The sequence below is a fragment of the Anas platyrhynchos genome, chromosome 15 (genome assembly GCF_047663525.1).
Source record: "Anas platyrhynchos isolate ZD024472 breed Pekin duck chromosome 15, IASCAAS_PekinDuck_T2T, whole genome shotgun sequence".
NCBI lineage: Eukaryota > Metazoa > Chordata > Aves > Anseriformes > Anatidae > Anas > Anas platyrhynchos.
The window spans coordinates 5,602,025-5,617,172 of NC_092601.1; the positions used below are offsets into that span (position 1 = coordinate 5,602,025).

Genomic DNA, 15,148 nt, shown 5'->3' on the forward strand with positions numbered 1-15,148 from the left:
GTGCTTTTGGTAAATACACGAAAAGTTTTCTAAGTGCTCTTTCTGTTTTGGAAATACCTTTCCTTGTACAACTCCTCCGTTCCTCACACCCAGAGGCATAGAAACAAACTTTAATCAAAGAAAGCTCATTTGTGTCCATTCCCACAATCTGCATTATTTTAAAGTAATGTATTATTCAAAGTAATGGTTTTTAGAAATTTTCAGGGTTAAACAACTGTGGCATACGGCATGTAGCAAGTTTTACTGTCCTCTGTACGTATTCAGCCTTGTGAAGAGGGGCTAGTCTGAGAAAATGTATCTCTAGAGAAAATGTCCAATACAGTTCTGCAGATCTGAGAGTGGTTTTAGTCCCTGTCCTAGAGATGGGGAAATGAAAATACATAGACAAATTGGCCTGTCCTTCCACACCAACAGAAGCTGTTTAGAGATTTAACAAAGTAGAATTTACTAATTTATATAATTAGGGAAAGTCTTTCCAATGCTATAGGAATCGTTAAATGATTTCATTTGCTTTCATCATAACTGCAGATTCATTGTAGCTCACTATTAATAGATTCTTAATTTATTTTCAGCCAGTTGTGACATTCAGTAGAGAAATCAGTTTTGCATTGCATAGGCAAATTTTATTGGCATTGTCATCTCATCATTGAGAAGAACTTTACCTTTATTCAGTACTATGGTTTAATTTGCTAACAGCAAACACGAAGTAAACAGTTACTTGTAAATGTTATAACATTTTAGCATCAGCATTAGCTAAAGTACACAAATGATTACAGTGATAAAAAAACATAGCAAAGTATAGCTGAGGCAGGAAGCCAATCTCTGTACTCCTTGTGTCTAATGATATTTTGATAGTGATTTTAATTTTAGGCGTAAATAACAGTGAAGATGATATTCTATCATTACATTTCAGTGCCAATAAATGAATGCTGCCTTAACTGGTATTAAACAAGATAACATTTCTCTGTTATATGGTCCTTGCAGCTTAGGTCATCTGGTTTCCATCATAAATAACACAGAGATGGAAATGTTATAATTAAACATAAATGGGAAATGGGCATTGTCTGAAAACAATCATAACAGCTAATTTCTAGATTCTTTATATAAACATATTTTATTTGAATAAAGGAAACAGCAGAATGGTGAATTTCTTATCTATAAAATTATATTCAGCTCTGTTGAATAAAATTCTTCATTTAAATCAAACATATGGAAGAGAAAAACACAATTCTTTTTTCTTGCAACTAGTAGATATGATTTGTGGAGTTCATAAATGTTCTGCTAAATTTGTTCAAGACATTGGGTTTGGACATGGAAGCACAAAAATTCTACCTGCTGAAAAATTACGTTGCAGAATATGTGCAATTCCCAGATACATTTGCATGTTATTGTCCAGGATATCCATGAACAATATGCAGGTAGTTTCTTTTAGGGGAAGGAAAGGGAGATAATAGATTTTCATTTGCAATTTAAAATGTTGATGGTCTATAAATATCTGCTACTAAGAGCAAATAACTGGGCACTTAATACAGATTACATGTCTGTGTTTTAAGTCCTTCATGGGTGATCCTTGGGATTTCCTTATTCCTGGGATAAATTTGAGTCTGCTTTCCTGAAGTCCAACTGCTGCTTATCTTTCTGGTCTTCCTCTGTATTCCTGAACTCAATGTTGTCACTGGTGGTTTTTTTTGTTTGTTTGTTTTGTTTTGTTTTATGGAACTTTATAAGTAAATAAACCTCCAAAATTTATCTGGTTTAAACTAAGTAAACTGAAACAAAACAAATCCCCCTAGTTCAATGGGGACGGTGGTACAAAAATCATAATTGCTTACCCTGGCTAGTTCAAGTGAACCGTCCTGAAAAGCAGCCCTGTATACATTGATGTTTGCTAACAAATAAGTAGGAGCTATGATCTTCGTCAGGCAGTTTTGCTGCTTAAGATGACTTAGGATGACATTGCATTCTCATTTCACTTACTAACTGACCAAGCTCCTTATTTGATTTCAGTGGAGTCAAGTAATGATCCTGCCATTTGTGATACTGAAACTCAAGACCTGTTTCACCTATAATGGATGAACTGTGGTTACTGTGGTAATGCCTTAGAAAATGATTCAGCATCAGGGACTGTGAAGAAAAATGTCTCCATTCTTTTCTGAGGCTAAATTACAGCTCATCAGTGAAAGACCGTGTCCCTGGTCAAAAGAGGTCATTCCAAGTTTTCAGTTCAAAGAGGTGGTATGCCACTTTGCACTCAGCTGCTGCTGCCCTTCAGTATTCTCGTGTAACATTGCTCTGTCCCCTTAGCCTTGTTTTTCCAGAAATCGTAATTCCTAGTGCGAGTAGTATTTTGGTGCGATAACTTTGGTGGGACTTTTGTGAAGCAGATGATGGTCTACTATGCTGAAAAACAAAACTACTGTGGATGTTTGCAGTTCCAGATTCCTGGCTTTCTGTGTATAACACTTGTGAAACACATCACTCAAATTGCCCATGATTTTTTTAATATAAAATCAGTTATTTGTACATGAAAAAAATAACTAATTATGTAAACACAAAACTGTGATATGGTTTCTTTGAACAAATAACCTTCAAAGATATTGTCTCTGTATGTGACTGGAGGTTCACCACTTTCTACAGCTAATAAATTCATTGAATACATCGTTGTATTTTGTGGTATGTTCATTAGTAAACCAACTGAAAAAGCCAGTTCATTTTAATATAATCTAGATGAGTCAACATCTGTAAATTGGGGATGACTTAGTGTAACTGTTGACCACAGCTTGCTTAAATTGCTTCAGGTTCTTTTAAAAAGCAGGGTTGTATCCTATCCCTATCCCCTGAGAAATATAGTTAGCTATTTTTGTAAGCAAACTGTGATTGAGTTGTTGAAGTCTACTTAGAAAAAAATCTTAAATGAATTATTTTAGCTATGTTACAAGATTTTATCTGATTTCTAGAAATTATCTGTCTCCAGTAAGAGCCATATACCTGCAATGGGGTTTACTTGCTGTTCAGTTAGCCTCTCTAGATGATAAACTTTTGGAGTGCTCAATCCTTGACAAATCAGGTGGCAGTTAGAGAAATATTTTTTTAATATTCACATATATTTGCATATATTATATATATTTGCATGTATTATTATTAACTCAATTTCTGAAAATATTTATGCTTATGTGTAAGTTACAAAGTAGGAATAGTCTCAGTGAAGCCAAGGAGAGAGGCTAACAAAGCATGATGCAGGGCTATAGCATGACCAGTAGTACTCTTGCTACATAAGCACAAATGTCACCGGTCCCCTGGAATAGTATATATGGCTTCTCAGAAGAGCCAATGCATCCTAGTAAATAGTCATGCTAACACATCTCTGCTGCTTTCACTGCTTGAGCTATGATTTTTTGTTGTTGTTTTTTCTGTCTGTAGTCATAAGAGAAAGCCCAACAGCTCCCAGATTTGGATTGCTTTGCAGACCTGCAGGCTACTTGGGTGCAGTGCATGTTTCTTTCCTCTCACATACTACTTCAGTTGTGGTAGCTCTGAGCTGTGTGTTAGGTAGATCATAAGAACAGATTGATGTTTTTAACGGCTCCTGTAGAGGCCTGTAATTTACCACTTGGTATACGTTGCTGTAAATCTTACAGATTGGAAATTTATGATTATTAAGAAATGCTTTCTCAGGACAGAATCTTTTGTCAGTGCAGTATAATATATTTCTGCTGCTTTGTTCTCTTTCTCCACCTCTCATCGATTGTTTCTTCAGTGCATTAACCTCTCACTTCTCTTCCTATAATTGCTTAGGAACTGATTTGGGAACTGTTGCAGCTTTAAAAACCCCGTATCGTCAATCAGTATTCAGTTAAAAATAATTAAAAGAAAAAAAGTCTTGGTCAACCAATTTTTAGATACTAAAAAAAATAAGAAAATGGACATGCTAGCTTTACTGCAGTTCAGAGAATGGTGACATTTGGCAGATAATTAAGACATGTCACAGTTCACAACATTTATTAGCATTGTTTGTTAAACTGTTCTTGTTTTGCATGTGCTATAGTAATTACCGCCTTCATACTGCTTCAGCTGTGGATTAAACAAAGGTAAATATATTTTTCTATGAAAGTTTTCAAAATCCACCTGAAATAATTGAAATATGATTTCTTGAGGAGAGAAAGCAGACTAGAAGTTGTAACTCATCTCATCCCTGTCAGTAAATCCTTTATGAGGAAAGACATCAAGTAAGATGAAAGTATAAAATTCATTTTGAATATATTCTATTGTTGAAATCACTTGGAATAAGGAGAATTTAGTCTGGAAGGGAATTTCAGAGGCCATGTAATCCCAACTTCCTTTTTAAATCAGGGCTAACTGCACAGATATATCAGGTTGCTCAGGGGCTTGCCCAGTTAAGTTTTGAGTCTACAAGCTTCCACAGCCTCTCTGAATGGCATGTTCCTGTGCTTAACTGCTTTCATACCCAGTTTTGTATTCCTTATGGGCAAACAACATTTTTGTTTCTGCAACTTTTGACCATCACCGCTGCTTCTTTCACTCTGCCCCTCTGAGAAAAGTCTGGTTCTTTCTCTGTAACTACCCATTATGTTGGAGAAGATACAATGAGGCTGTCTGTTTGCCCTCTCTCCTGCAAGCTAAGCTAAATCAGCTCCCTCGCCTCTTCTCATGCCATGTGCTCCAGTCCTCCAAGTTTTTGCAACCCACCTCTGCACTCCAGTTTTCAAGTGTATCTTCTGTCGTGGGGGGCTCTACACCAGACACAGATGCTGCTTGAAAAGTGCTGTTCTAGGAGGAATAATATTTTTCCTCAATTCACAGACTGCCTTTTTATTAATGCACCCCACTACACAGTTAGCTGTTATTGTCTTAAAGACTGACTGCTGATTCATGCTTAACTCGTCATCCATCAGGACCCCAGCAGATCCTTTCCTGCAGAGCTGCTTCCTTGCCAGCCAGTCCCTAGCCTGTACCAATGCAGGGGGCTATCCTGTCCCAGGAGACAGATTTTAATCAGGTTCTTCTCAGACCTTTCCTCTAACTTCTCAGGATCCCCATGAACATCAGAACTGCCCTCCAGTACTTCCCCTATTGGATGTCCTAGGTGAACTTGCATTCTGGCATGTCATACAAGTCTTTTCTGAAGCTGTTACACAGTTTTGAACCTGGTCTTCACATGGCACTCATAACTCGCTGCCAGTTAGACTTCTAAATGTTGATTGCTACGCTCTTTAAAGGGCATATGTCCAGGTAGCTTTTTAGGCACCTTGTATGTACATAGATAATCCAATCCTTCCCCATCCTCTCACCATCACGGATGCTACATTATCTTCTTCAGTATTCTCTCGTAAAGGTGTAAAGTTAGACTTAGGTGGACTTTCCTATATTAACCTGTGGAAAAGGAAAAGCTCCTTTTACAACTGTCTTTGAAATGTTTGAGGAATCAGTTATCCTTGTGGATATGAATTTTAGCTAAATCTGCTGAATACTTCAGATTCTCTTACTATATGGTCTTTAGGCAAATTTGGAGGCTGATGTTTTTAAAATGTGATATAAAAACCTTTTCATTTATTTAAAAGAAGAAAATACTGATTGACGGAATAGGAGGTTGAGCTGTAGTTGAAAAGACCGATATAAAATGCGGGTCTAACAGAGTTGGCAAAAAGTGGGAGACAGGCAGGAAGTTCAAGTAAGAGAAAGAAAGATTTAGATGATAATGCAAATGCGAATTAATGTGACAATTATGTCTATTTGGGACATTAAAAATATCAATAGAAAGAGTTGTCATGTAGGATAAGGAAAGCTAGTGTAATAAATCACAGTCATAAAGGTAGTAGGAAGTTTGAGCAGTGACACTTGGAAAGAATGTTGATGCTAGAGAGAAATCTTTCTTAATGTGTATCTCTACATCCATGATACTATGTGGTCTTGAACGTAGGCAGGAATTCAGACAAGGACTTATTTTTAAGTAAGTTTGTCTTCTTTGAAATGCAAGTAAATATATTTAAGCTTCCTACTTTGTGGGTGTTGTGATTTTCGTTAGTCTGTTCCACACATCAGACACTGACACAAAATGAACATTTCGTTCAGATGTATACATAGCAGTACTAAGAACATAGACATTTACTGGAGTACAGTATGTTATATGTGAAGAGAACCAAAAGTACATGTTTCTCAGTAATGAGAGTAAAGAAATGGTACTTTGTTTTTGAGGTAGTGAAGAAAATCTTTTTTGTTTCCTTACTATTGCTTTTTTTATCTCTAGCAAAAATATATTTTACATGTTCTTTCTTTTAGGGACGCTCTTATTTTGGAACAATACTGTTTTTTAAATGAAATCTGAATCTCTATGAGTAAATTTCCAAAAAAGAGAGGTGGCTTCATTTTGTGTAACTGCAGAAGTAAACGATTTGAGTCAACTGGCTTGGTCAGATAATTAAGCTGCAACAGAGAAAGCTTGGAAGAAAAGTCAGATGTGATTATTGGTTCAATGTGTGATTCTTTCTGAAAAATCTGAAGTGGCTGCTTTTATTATTATTAACTGGGGGGTGCCTGCAACAAATCTGGGAGAATTACACTTCTGCTTTACAGAAATCTAATATATTTCAGTTGAAGTATGAGTTTAATGATGGACTGACAGCTGTTTATCTGCTGCCCTGCCCACCTTTTTCATATTAATATTATCGTGCTAACATAAATCCTAACATTTGTAAGAAGAATTCCCACGTTAAGTGTCTGCCCTGTTTCTGAATTCTTCTCTGTAGGCAGTCAGTGACAGAGTGTCAATAGAAGTGTATTCTTTGGGGGCCATCTGTATCTTCCCATCTATATCTTTTTTTCTTTTCTTTTTTTCTTCATTATGTGATTTGATTGGAGGTTTAATCATTTTAAACCTCCTCCAGAGCAACTAGGAAAGCTCCTTTAACAGTTAAGTATTAACTTGCTTAAAGTGCTTCTCAAAATTAAACCTTGGAAGCATTTTTGAAATATTTTCCCTGGTAAGCAATAGGGATGTCATGAAATGAAACAAAAAAGGAAACAATATTTCATTTGCATCGAAGGATAAAGTACAGTTAATCTAAAACAGGCTGCTTCAGTATTGATGGTTTACTTATGGAGTTCAGCAATTTTAAAATAGAAATCTTATTGATATTAACTCTACCACATGTATGAAAAATTAATCACACAGAGATATGCGTGTTGTAACAATCAAAAAGCCAAATTACTATAAGTTTAGGACTTTTAGTAAGTTTGAATACAGCTGTCTTAATTTTGAAACAAAAATGTTCTGCTTCTGGCAACAGACATAGTAGCATTTCTAATGTTTTTTAAACAGCTATTAATGTAGTCAAGCTGCGTTGTTTCTTCTTCTGTGTGCAATCATCTGCTCAGTGGTGCACTCTATAACTAGTAGCAGGAGACAGAGGAGTGGCCTGCTGTGATTGATGGGGCGAGGCCCTGCAAACTGAAAGAGTCCCATCTGGATTAGGTTTTGGGAGCAGTCAGATGTTGAGAGGGAGGTCAGTAAGCGTTGCATTAGCTCCCCCTCCTTCAACACCCCTATCATCCACACTCATACACACATTACATTGCTCACACGCCCTCATCCATAATTGATGCTTGCTTTGGGCAGATGCTGTATGGCCTGGGACTAGAGCAGCTGCTAAGTTTATGGAGGATAAAAGGAGCAGGATGGTACAGCAGGTATTTTCACTTTTATTTTCACTTGAAACTCTTGGTTTTAGTCAAAACAAGGTGTTTCTTATAACCAGCTGCACCATTGCATGCAAGACTTCTAATACGTTTTGTTGCTTAGCCATTCTGATGGAAGGCAAACTACATCAGTGATTATGTATCTCTGCTGTGCTTGATATATCTAACAGAACTGTTCTTATAATCAGCAGGCTTACAGAGCAATGTTGCATTTTTCTTCTTTGTTTCCATGCCCTGAGGATATGATGCAGTTTGGCTCATTTAACTACTGTATGAGAGGTTTTCTCTAAATGTGAATTATCTCTTTCCAAAAAAACAAGATGCACCAAACAGAAAATAGAGTAAAACAAACAATAAACCGTTAGTTAGGCTTTAAAATGCAGGCAAGCAGAAAGGTTTTCATTGAATAAATACATTTGTATGCTGCAGATGTGTTTTTAAAAAGAACACTGCATAAGTAATATTTTCTCTACTCTGTCTTTTGTGTACAAACATAACAAGCTTGCTTTATTATGTTTTGACACTTTTCACACATTTCTTAATTATGAAATCCTTTCAGAGCAGAAGATGCTGAAAAGGCATGTTGAGATCTGTGATACTAGGAGCATTTTATATTCTAAGCTTTGCTTCAAGTGGAGTAATGTAAACGTATGGAATAGGAGCGACTTCAGTTACCTTCATCATCAGAACACTTTCGTTTTTTTGTTCTTTAGGGTTCAACATTTAACTGGAAAGCAATAAAAGCTTATTTTATACACTGCCACGTAAAGCATACTTTGCAGTTGAAATGTGGTTTTCATTAAATCTCAGGCCAGAACATTTAACAGAGCCTGACTGTCTGCCATCCTTTGTTCTTCTTTCTGTTGCCAACAACTACTTTATTAAAAACCATGCATAAAGCGAGCATTAAGGGGTCATTTAAACTTAAAGATACTTGGATCTGAGTCTGAAATGACAACTTCTGTTTAGCCTCTCATGCCTAGGTTGTTTTAAGCAACATCTGTGTACCATCATCCACAGTTTCGAGATTGCTTTAATACCTGAATCCATGGGTAATTTAGGATCAATATTTCCTGTTGCTTTCATGGCCATTGTATATTCTCAGATCAATTAATTAAACCTACTATTTCCTTTATTCATTTTAAGTGACTAAAGAATTCTTATTCATTAAAATCTACTCAAATATATATGAGTTTTGTGTAGCCTTGAGTTTTTGTTAACTACATGTATATATATATTTGTTAGTTTGCACTACATTGTTCTTAGCCTAAATTTATATTCAAAACAATGAGCTATTAGCATGATACCTATGTAAATAGTAAAGAATGTATTTATACTTGTATGCTTTTATACTACCTTGTAATATTGTCTACTGAATTCATTGTGATTCAAAAATTCACAATGATTTTAAAGGCTATAATAGGCATCTGCCTATTAATGACAATAACAACTCAGATTCATTGTCATTATCATTTTAAACTTACTAGCAGTAGAATAGCATGTTTAGTTTTTTGTTTGTTTGTTTTCTATTTTTTTCCCCAAAACAATTTAATGAACACACAATGACTGGAATGATAACCTTGCTTGCCAGTTTTCTACTCTAAGTTTATTTATTATAATAAAGCTGTAAATCCCTGAACATGTTGAAGTTACATATATACATATATATATATAAAATAATAAAACCCTTCACTGCTTATTTATTTGTAACCAAGGCCTGATTAATAAGCAATCCAAACCTCAGTTTAGCAAGTCCAGTGAATGAGGTAGAAGAGCTTCTGCAATATGAAGGTAATTTCCAGTGCAGTTTGTCATTTCATGATAAATCTAAATAATGAATTATTTGGAGTTGCTGGTAAGAAATCACATAAAAGCTCAATCCTCTTAATTAAATATTAGCTGTAATTAGCACTAAGTGTAAATGCTTTGAATATTAATTAGGGTTTCATGGAACTGCTGTCAATGTTAATGAGAAACAGTGAGGGTCTCACAACATCTGTTTTAGGACTCAGAGTAGTACAAAAACCTTTAGATCAAATGCACCTGGACATTAGCTTTTGATCCCTTTGTTACTATTAATGTTCTTTTTTTAACAGCTGCTGACTCTAATGCTATGTTTAGCATCTAACATGAAGGCAGAGCCCTAAAGATGAGCAGTAACCAGCTACTGTGTTTCAAATCCAGCAAGGTGAAAATGCTTCCATAGGCAGAATTCAATTTGCTGTTGTTCATTCTTGCCACTTGCTGAAGGCTGTCCAGAAATAATTAATTTAAAAGAAAGTCTAAGGTCCCTTGCATCTGCAAAATACTTATTTAACATTATTAAATGTCTATAGTATCTACAGGAGAATCGATTCATTATTGTTTTTTATCTTCTTTTTTTTTAAGTTAAAGTATAAAATAAAAGAAATGAAAAAGGGGCCTTGCCATTTTAATATAAGAAGGTATATGTGTACATATACAAGTGGTTTGAATGTTCCTTAATTTTTTTTATTTTTTTAATGGCAAGTTTCAGTGTAATATAAAGCTTGGAAATATTGTATATATATGCCAATAAAATTTAGTGACTTAAACAAGTGAAGTATCTAAATGCCACTGCTTTCATTTTAAAGATTGTTGAATGTAGCAATGTAAACTACTTGCTCAAGGCCATACAGTAAAACAGTAGCAAAGGTGGGATTGGGGAGGTTTCGTTTGCTATTGCTAAATCTTCATTTTCTAGGACAAAGGTAATGCCTTTTACAAAGCAAAATGTAATTTTCCCTTCTAGGCCTGCCGTATACCAATGTTTTTTTCCTGTGCTGTGATATGGTAAATTTTTTAATTTAGCTTAGGCCGAGTTCAGGTTAGATCACCAATGTCTGAGTTAGCTGAAGTTGGCTGGAACTATCATTAGGTATGAAGTGCAAAAGAATGACTTCTATTCATCAGGTCTATTTTGAAATTAGGAAATCAAGGACAGATGAATAGAAACAACCTAAATCCTTATGGTACCCCTGTGCATATGCTTGTATTCGTTGTGGAAAAATGGCAAAGCATTATAAATAAGTAAAATTACTCAAATATTCATTTTTATATTACTTGTTAAAAAGATAATTTTCTCTTGTAAACCAGCTAGCCATCTAAGTTTTGGAGTCCATAGTCCCTGTCTTAATGGCCTCTAATGCTGTAACATCATACTTTGGACATCATTTAAATAGGTTCCAAAAGATTGCTCTGTACATTTCCTCCCCGGTATCATTAGTATTTGGTATGAGCAGAGCATTTAGTCAGAGGTCTCTAACTGACAGGTTAGCATGATTGACTTCCTAGTTCTACATCAAACATAAGGATGGATCTATCTGTAGAGATATCTGTTTTTAATGGTACAGGTGTATTTTAATACGGAAATGAAATGCTATTGTCTTCAAATTTATATAATCTTTAAAGCTCTCCATATCCATTTCTATTAAAAGACCATAACATAAGAGAAAAATTTTGTGTTAGTAGATCTTATTTTGATGTATTTTTTTTTAATATTCAAATATTTAATATTGTGAATCTCATAAATTTAAACATTTGTGGCATACAGTTGTTCAATACAGTGTATCTCAAAGTAGTTTTGAATACCACATAAAGCATTATTTCATATAAATATTTTCAGGTGTGTTAACAGAATACACCCAAATTCCCCTCTGTGTGCAGGTCGCAAAGAAGTTCTGTGGAGGGTAAGTCAGAACGGGTCCCAGACCATGAGCTAGCCTTACCAGAGCTTTGTATTAGTAGTTGCACTTGGAAACATTTGGAATTAACTAAGCTTTGTCCCTTTTCCTTGTCTGACTGGAGGCATTAGTTGAGGTAAGCTTTCACAGACTTTTTACAGTTAAAGAACAGTCTACAGGTACAGATTCTAATTGTAGTAAGATTTAGTAAGGTTAGGAAAATGGATTTAACTCAGATAGGAAATACTTTCCTCAAGAAACAAACATTGCACCCTTTTCAGGCCAGCAATTGTAGCAGAATACTCTCATTACTTTCTAAGTTATTTTATCTCACTCCACATTTCTTCCTTTTCTTTCCCCTTTGATCTTCACAGGGTAATCAGGAAGCTACAGCACCTCCTGACACAATGGCACAGCCTTACGCCTCAGCCCAGTTTGCTCCTCCTCAGAATGGTATCCCTGCAGAATACACAGCCCCACATCCTCATCCAGCTCCAGACTACACAGGCCAAACCACTGTTCCAGAGCACACGTTAAACATGTACCCTCCTGCTCAGACACACTCTGAACAGAGTGCAGCTGACACAAATGCACAAACTGTCTCCGGCACAGCCACAGTAAGTCAAAGTTTTGACCCTATTTAAAGCTGTGAATTTCACGTGATATGTGTATTTATTGATAACATTCATTCTTATGTTATCTTGGTTACACTTGTTATCTATGTTACACTTGTACTAGGATTACAGGCAATTTTAACATTGATAGTTTATCAATGTTAAATCGATAATTGTAAAATGTTGTTGAGATAGGAGAATATCGTTTTTCTGCTTTTGGAGTCTCTCAGGCAGTGTGGGAGCTCTGTAGAATCAGTAGTTCATTTTCAATAGCAGAGAGACAAACTGTTCCACAGCAAGCCCATGAATCGTATAATAAACTTGAACTAAGTCTGATCTAGGAAAACATTGGAAAAGAATATTTGTTAGTGTTTGTTTGAAAAAAAAAACAAAAAAAAAACAACAAACAACTAACTTATTTTGTAATTTTTAACGAGCTCTGTATCTTTGACAAACAGGAGTATAAATTTTCATATGAGTATTCATTGAATGATCCTAAATTAAAACTACTTAAATAATGGAGTTAAGCTGAGGCAGGGGAAGTTTAGGCTGGACATCAGGAAGGGGTTCTTCACAGAGAGAGTGGTTGCACACTGGAACAGGCTCCCCAGGGAAGTGGTCACTGCACCGAGCCTGACTGAATTTAAGAAGAGATTGGACTGTGCACTTAGTCACATGGTCTGAACTTGGGTAGACCTGTGCGGTGTCAAGAGTTGGACTTGATGATCCTTAAGGGTCCCTTCCAACTCAGGATATTCTATGATTCTATGATTCTATGAACTGCATGAATGAGTATTGTCAAGAGCATACCTGCAACGCTATATTTTCCAGAGAGTTTTTCATGCAGCCTATACCAAACTTGTGTGTGGGTCTGTGCTCAACAGAGCAGAAATGTTAGGCTTTCCTTCTACATGAGTTATATATGGAGTTCTGAAGTGTTATGAATTATGCAAGAGACTCCTTGGATATCCTTATCTTGTAATTTAAAAGTCACAAATTTCATCCATTGATAGTTTAGTGCTCCTGTCTTAGTTCTAGATTGGAACCCAACACAGCCAGTGCTGTCAGCTGGCAGATTTCTGAGCCACTGAGCACCTGCATTGCACATGTAGGATCTAGCACAGAACAGACAGCACACTGCAGTTTGAGTATACGCTTGAAGCATCCCTTCCTACTAGTTGTCATTGCTCTCCTTGCTTCAGCCATATTCCATCCCTCATCTTACTGCCCCTTTCTCCCCTTGAACCTCAAGTTTCATGCATCAGGGCAGGAGGGAGAAGGGAAGTGGTTACTGTTAAATAAGTTGCTTTGAAGATCTGTGTGTCTTGCCATGTCACTAATTTCTTTATATGGATATGAGGAAGAAAGAAAAACTCTAGCATCTTATATTTTGCATCTAGAAGAATAGGAATTACCTAGGGCACTTCATGTGTTAGCCTTTGAAAAAGGAGAAGGAAGTCCTTGAGTCTTTAAGAAAGCATATGCTTTATTTTTTTTCTGTATCCCAATAGCAAGGTCATCACAGATGTATCAGTACTGAGCAAACCCACATGAGTTTTGTGCCACACCACATTCAATCACATATACCTGAGGGGGCAAAAAAAAAAAAAAATAATAAAAAGGAAAGAAAGAATATTCCATGCTATTATGAATTGAACCATGCAGGTAGTCATTAACTTCTCTTCCTGTAAGGAGATGCCCTTGTGAATTAATTACACAGTTTTGTGATCTATGCAGTAAAATACTTAAGTCCTTTACTTCTTGATTTGGCATCTTTCTATTGGTCTGACTTGACCTTTGCTGTAGTAGTGTGAGGATACTTAAAAAAAAGTATTCAGCTGTACAGGATTACCTCTTCTCTCTTTGCTAAGTTACCTTCCTGGTTCTTTCAAACTTTTTAAATTGTCTTCCATAACTGTTTTTGCCAACTGTTGCTGAGTGCTACTGTCATTGGTTTAGAACAGGAACTCTAAGCTGAATAGGTACTCCAGAAAAGGTTGGATATTGATTAAAAATGTCATCTTTGCCATTGTCCCTGTCTCATTCTTTCTATATCTTGCTATTTCCCTTGCTCCTTTTGACCACTGCTGCACACTGAATAGATCTCTATGATGCCTAGCTCAGCCTTTTTGTGTTTCTGAACCGTTGGTCTGTTGCTATTTGGTTCTGAAGTAACAGGCTGCTGGTGCTAAAATCAACGGTAAAACACCTGTCGATGTAAGTAGGGCTGGAGCTCATCCCTCATCATTTATTGCTTTCAATTTATTGTGTTTGCTCTCTGCTTCTTGATTTTTCTGTTTGAAGGAGCGTTTGTCCCTCTATCAGAAAAGTTGGGTATACGTTTTTCCAACATCTTCTGTGGTAAAGACTGATGAAAAGAAATAATTTGGATTGTCTGGAATGCCCATACTTTTTCTGTGTGGACTATTCAATACTAGTTCCAGCAAGATCAGTGATTCCCTTGAGAGTTTCCTACTTCTGATATGCTAATAGATTTGATTGGAATTTGATTTGTATAATTTGCTATCTGGTCTTCTAATTTCCTTTTTTGCCTTCCTGATATGCAGTTTGCATTTTACCTGTCACATACTTTCTCCCTTCTGGCTCCACTTGGAGTGAAATTCCATCTTCTGAAGGATAACATTGCAATACCACTAACCTTTTGTATTTGGGGAATTTCATGTACTTATTTGCTCTTTTTATTACGGATCCTTTTCTTCCCTTCCAGTTTCCTTTCTTACAGAGTAATGTGCACAACTTTGTTTTAAGTAATTCCCATGCTGTTCATAAAGAATGAGATTTCCTTGCTTTTGACATTAGGGTGCTTTTGAGAAAGTCGTTATTTAAAAAAGTGTGTGTGTGTATATATATTATATAATATGTTATATTGAAAGTTGTGGATACTGTCCCTCCTTGGAGAACAGTACACTGAAAATACAAATTTACAAGAAGTGTTTCTCTGTGGATCTACATTGTTCAAGGTACCCTTGACATTTAGCATATTAATCACCAGTTTTACAAACTTGCAGTCAAATATTGTTTGCACAATTTAATTATGGGTACCTAGATCTTTAGTATTGCACTTAACACACTGTAGTGACATTATAAATAGGTATATGG

At 35.9% G+C, this 15,148-nt stretch overlaps 1 protein-coding gene across 40 annotated transcripts in view; it reads left to right on the plus strand.

Moving 5' to 3' along the window:
* RBFOX1 (RNA binding fox-1 homolog 1) overlaps positions 1–15,148 on the plus strand; it is an 895,957-nt gene that overhangs the window by 720,392 nt on the left and 160,417 nt on the right. For 35 of the 40 annotated variants that reach the window (XM_038186799.2, XM_072023682.1, XM_072023681.1 and 32 more), the window contains one exon: positions 11,789–12,031. In XM_038186799.2, coding sequence (XP_038042727.1) covers positions 11,789–12,031 — 243 coding nt within the window. Of the gene's footprint in view, positions 1–7,534; positions 7,705–11,788; positions 12,032–15,148 lie in introns of those variants that run through there. The other 5 variants (XM_072023702.1, XM_072023699.1, XM_038186818.2 and 2 more) reach the window with 5 other exon arrangements.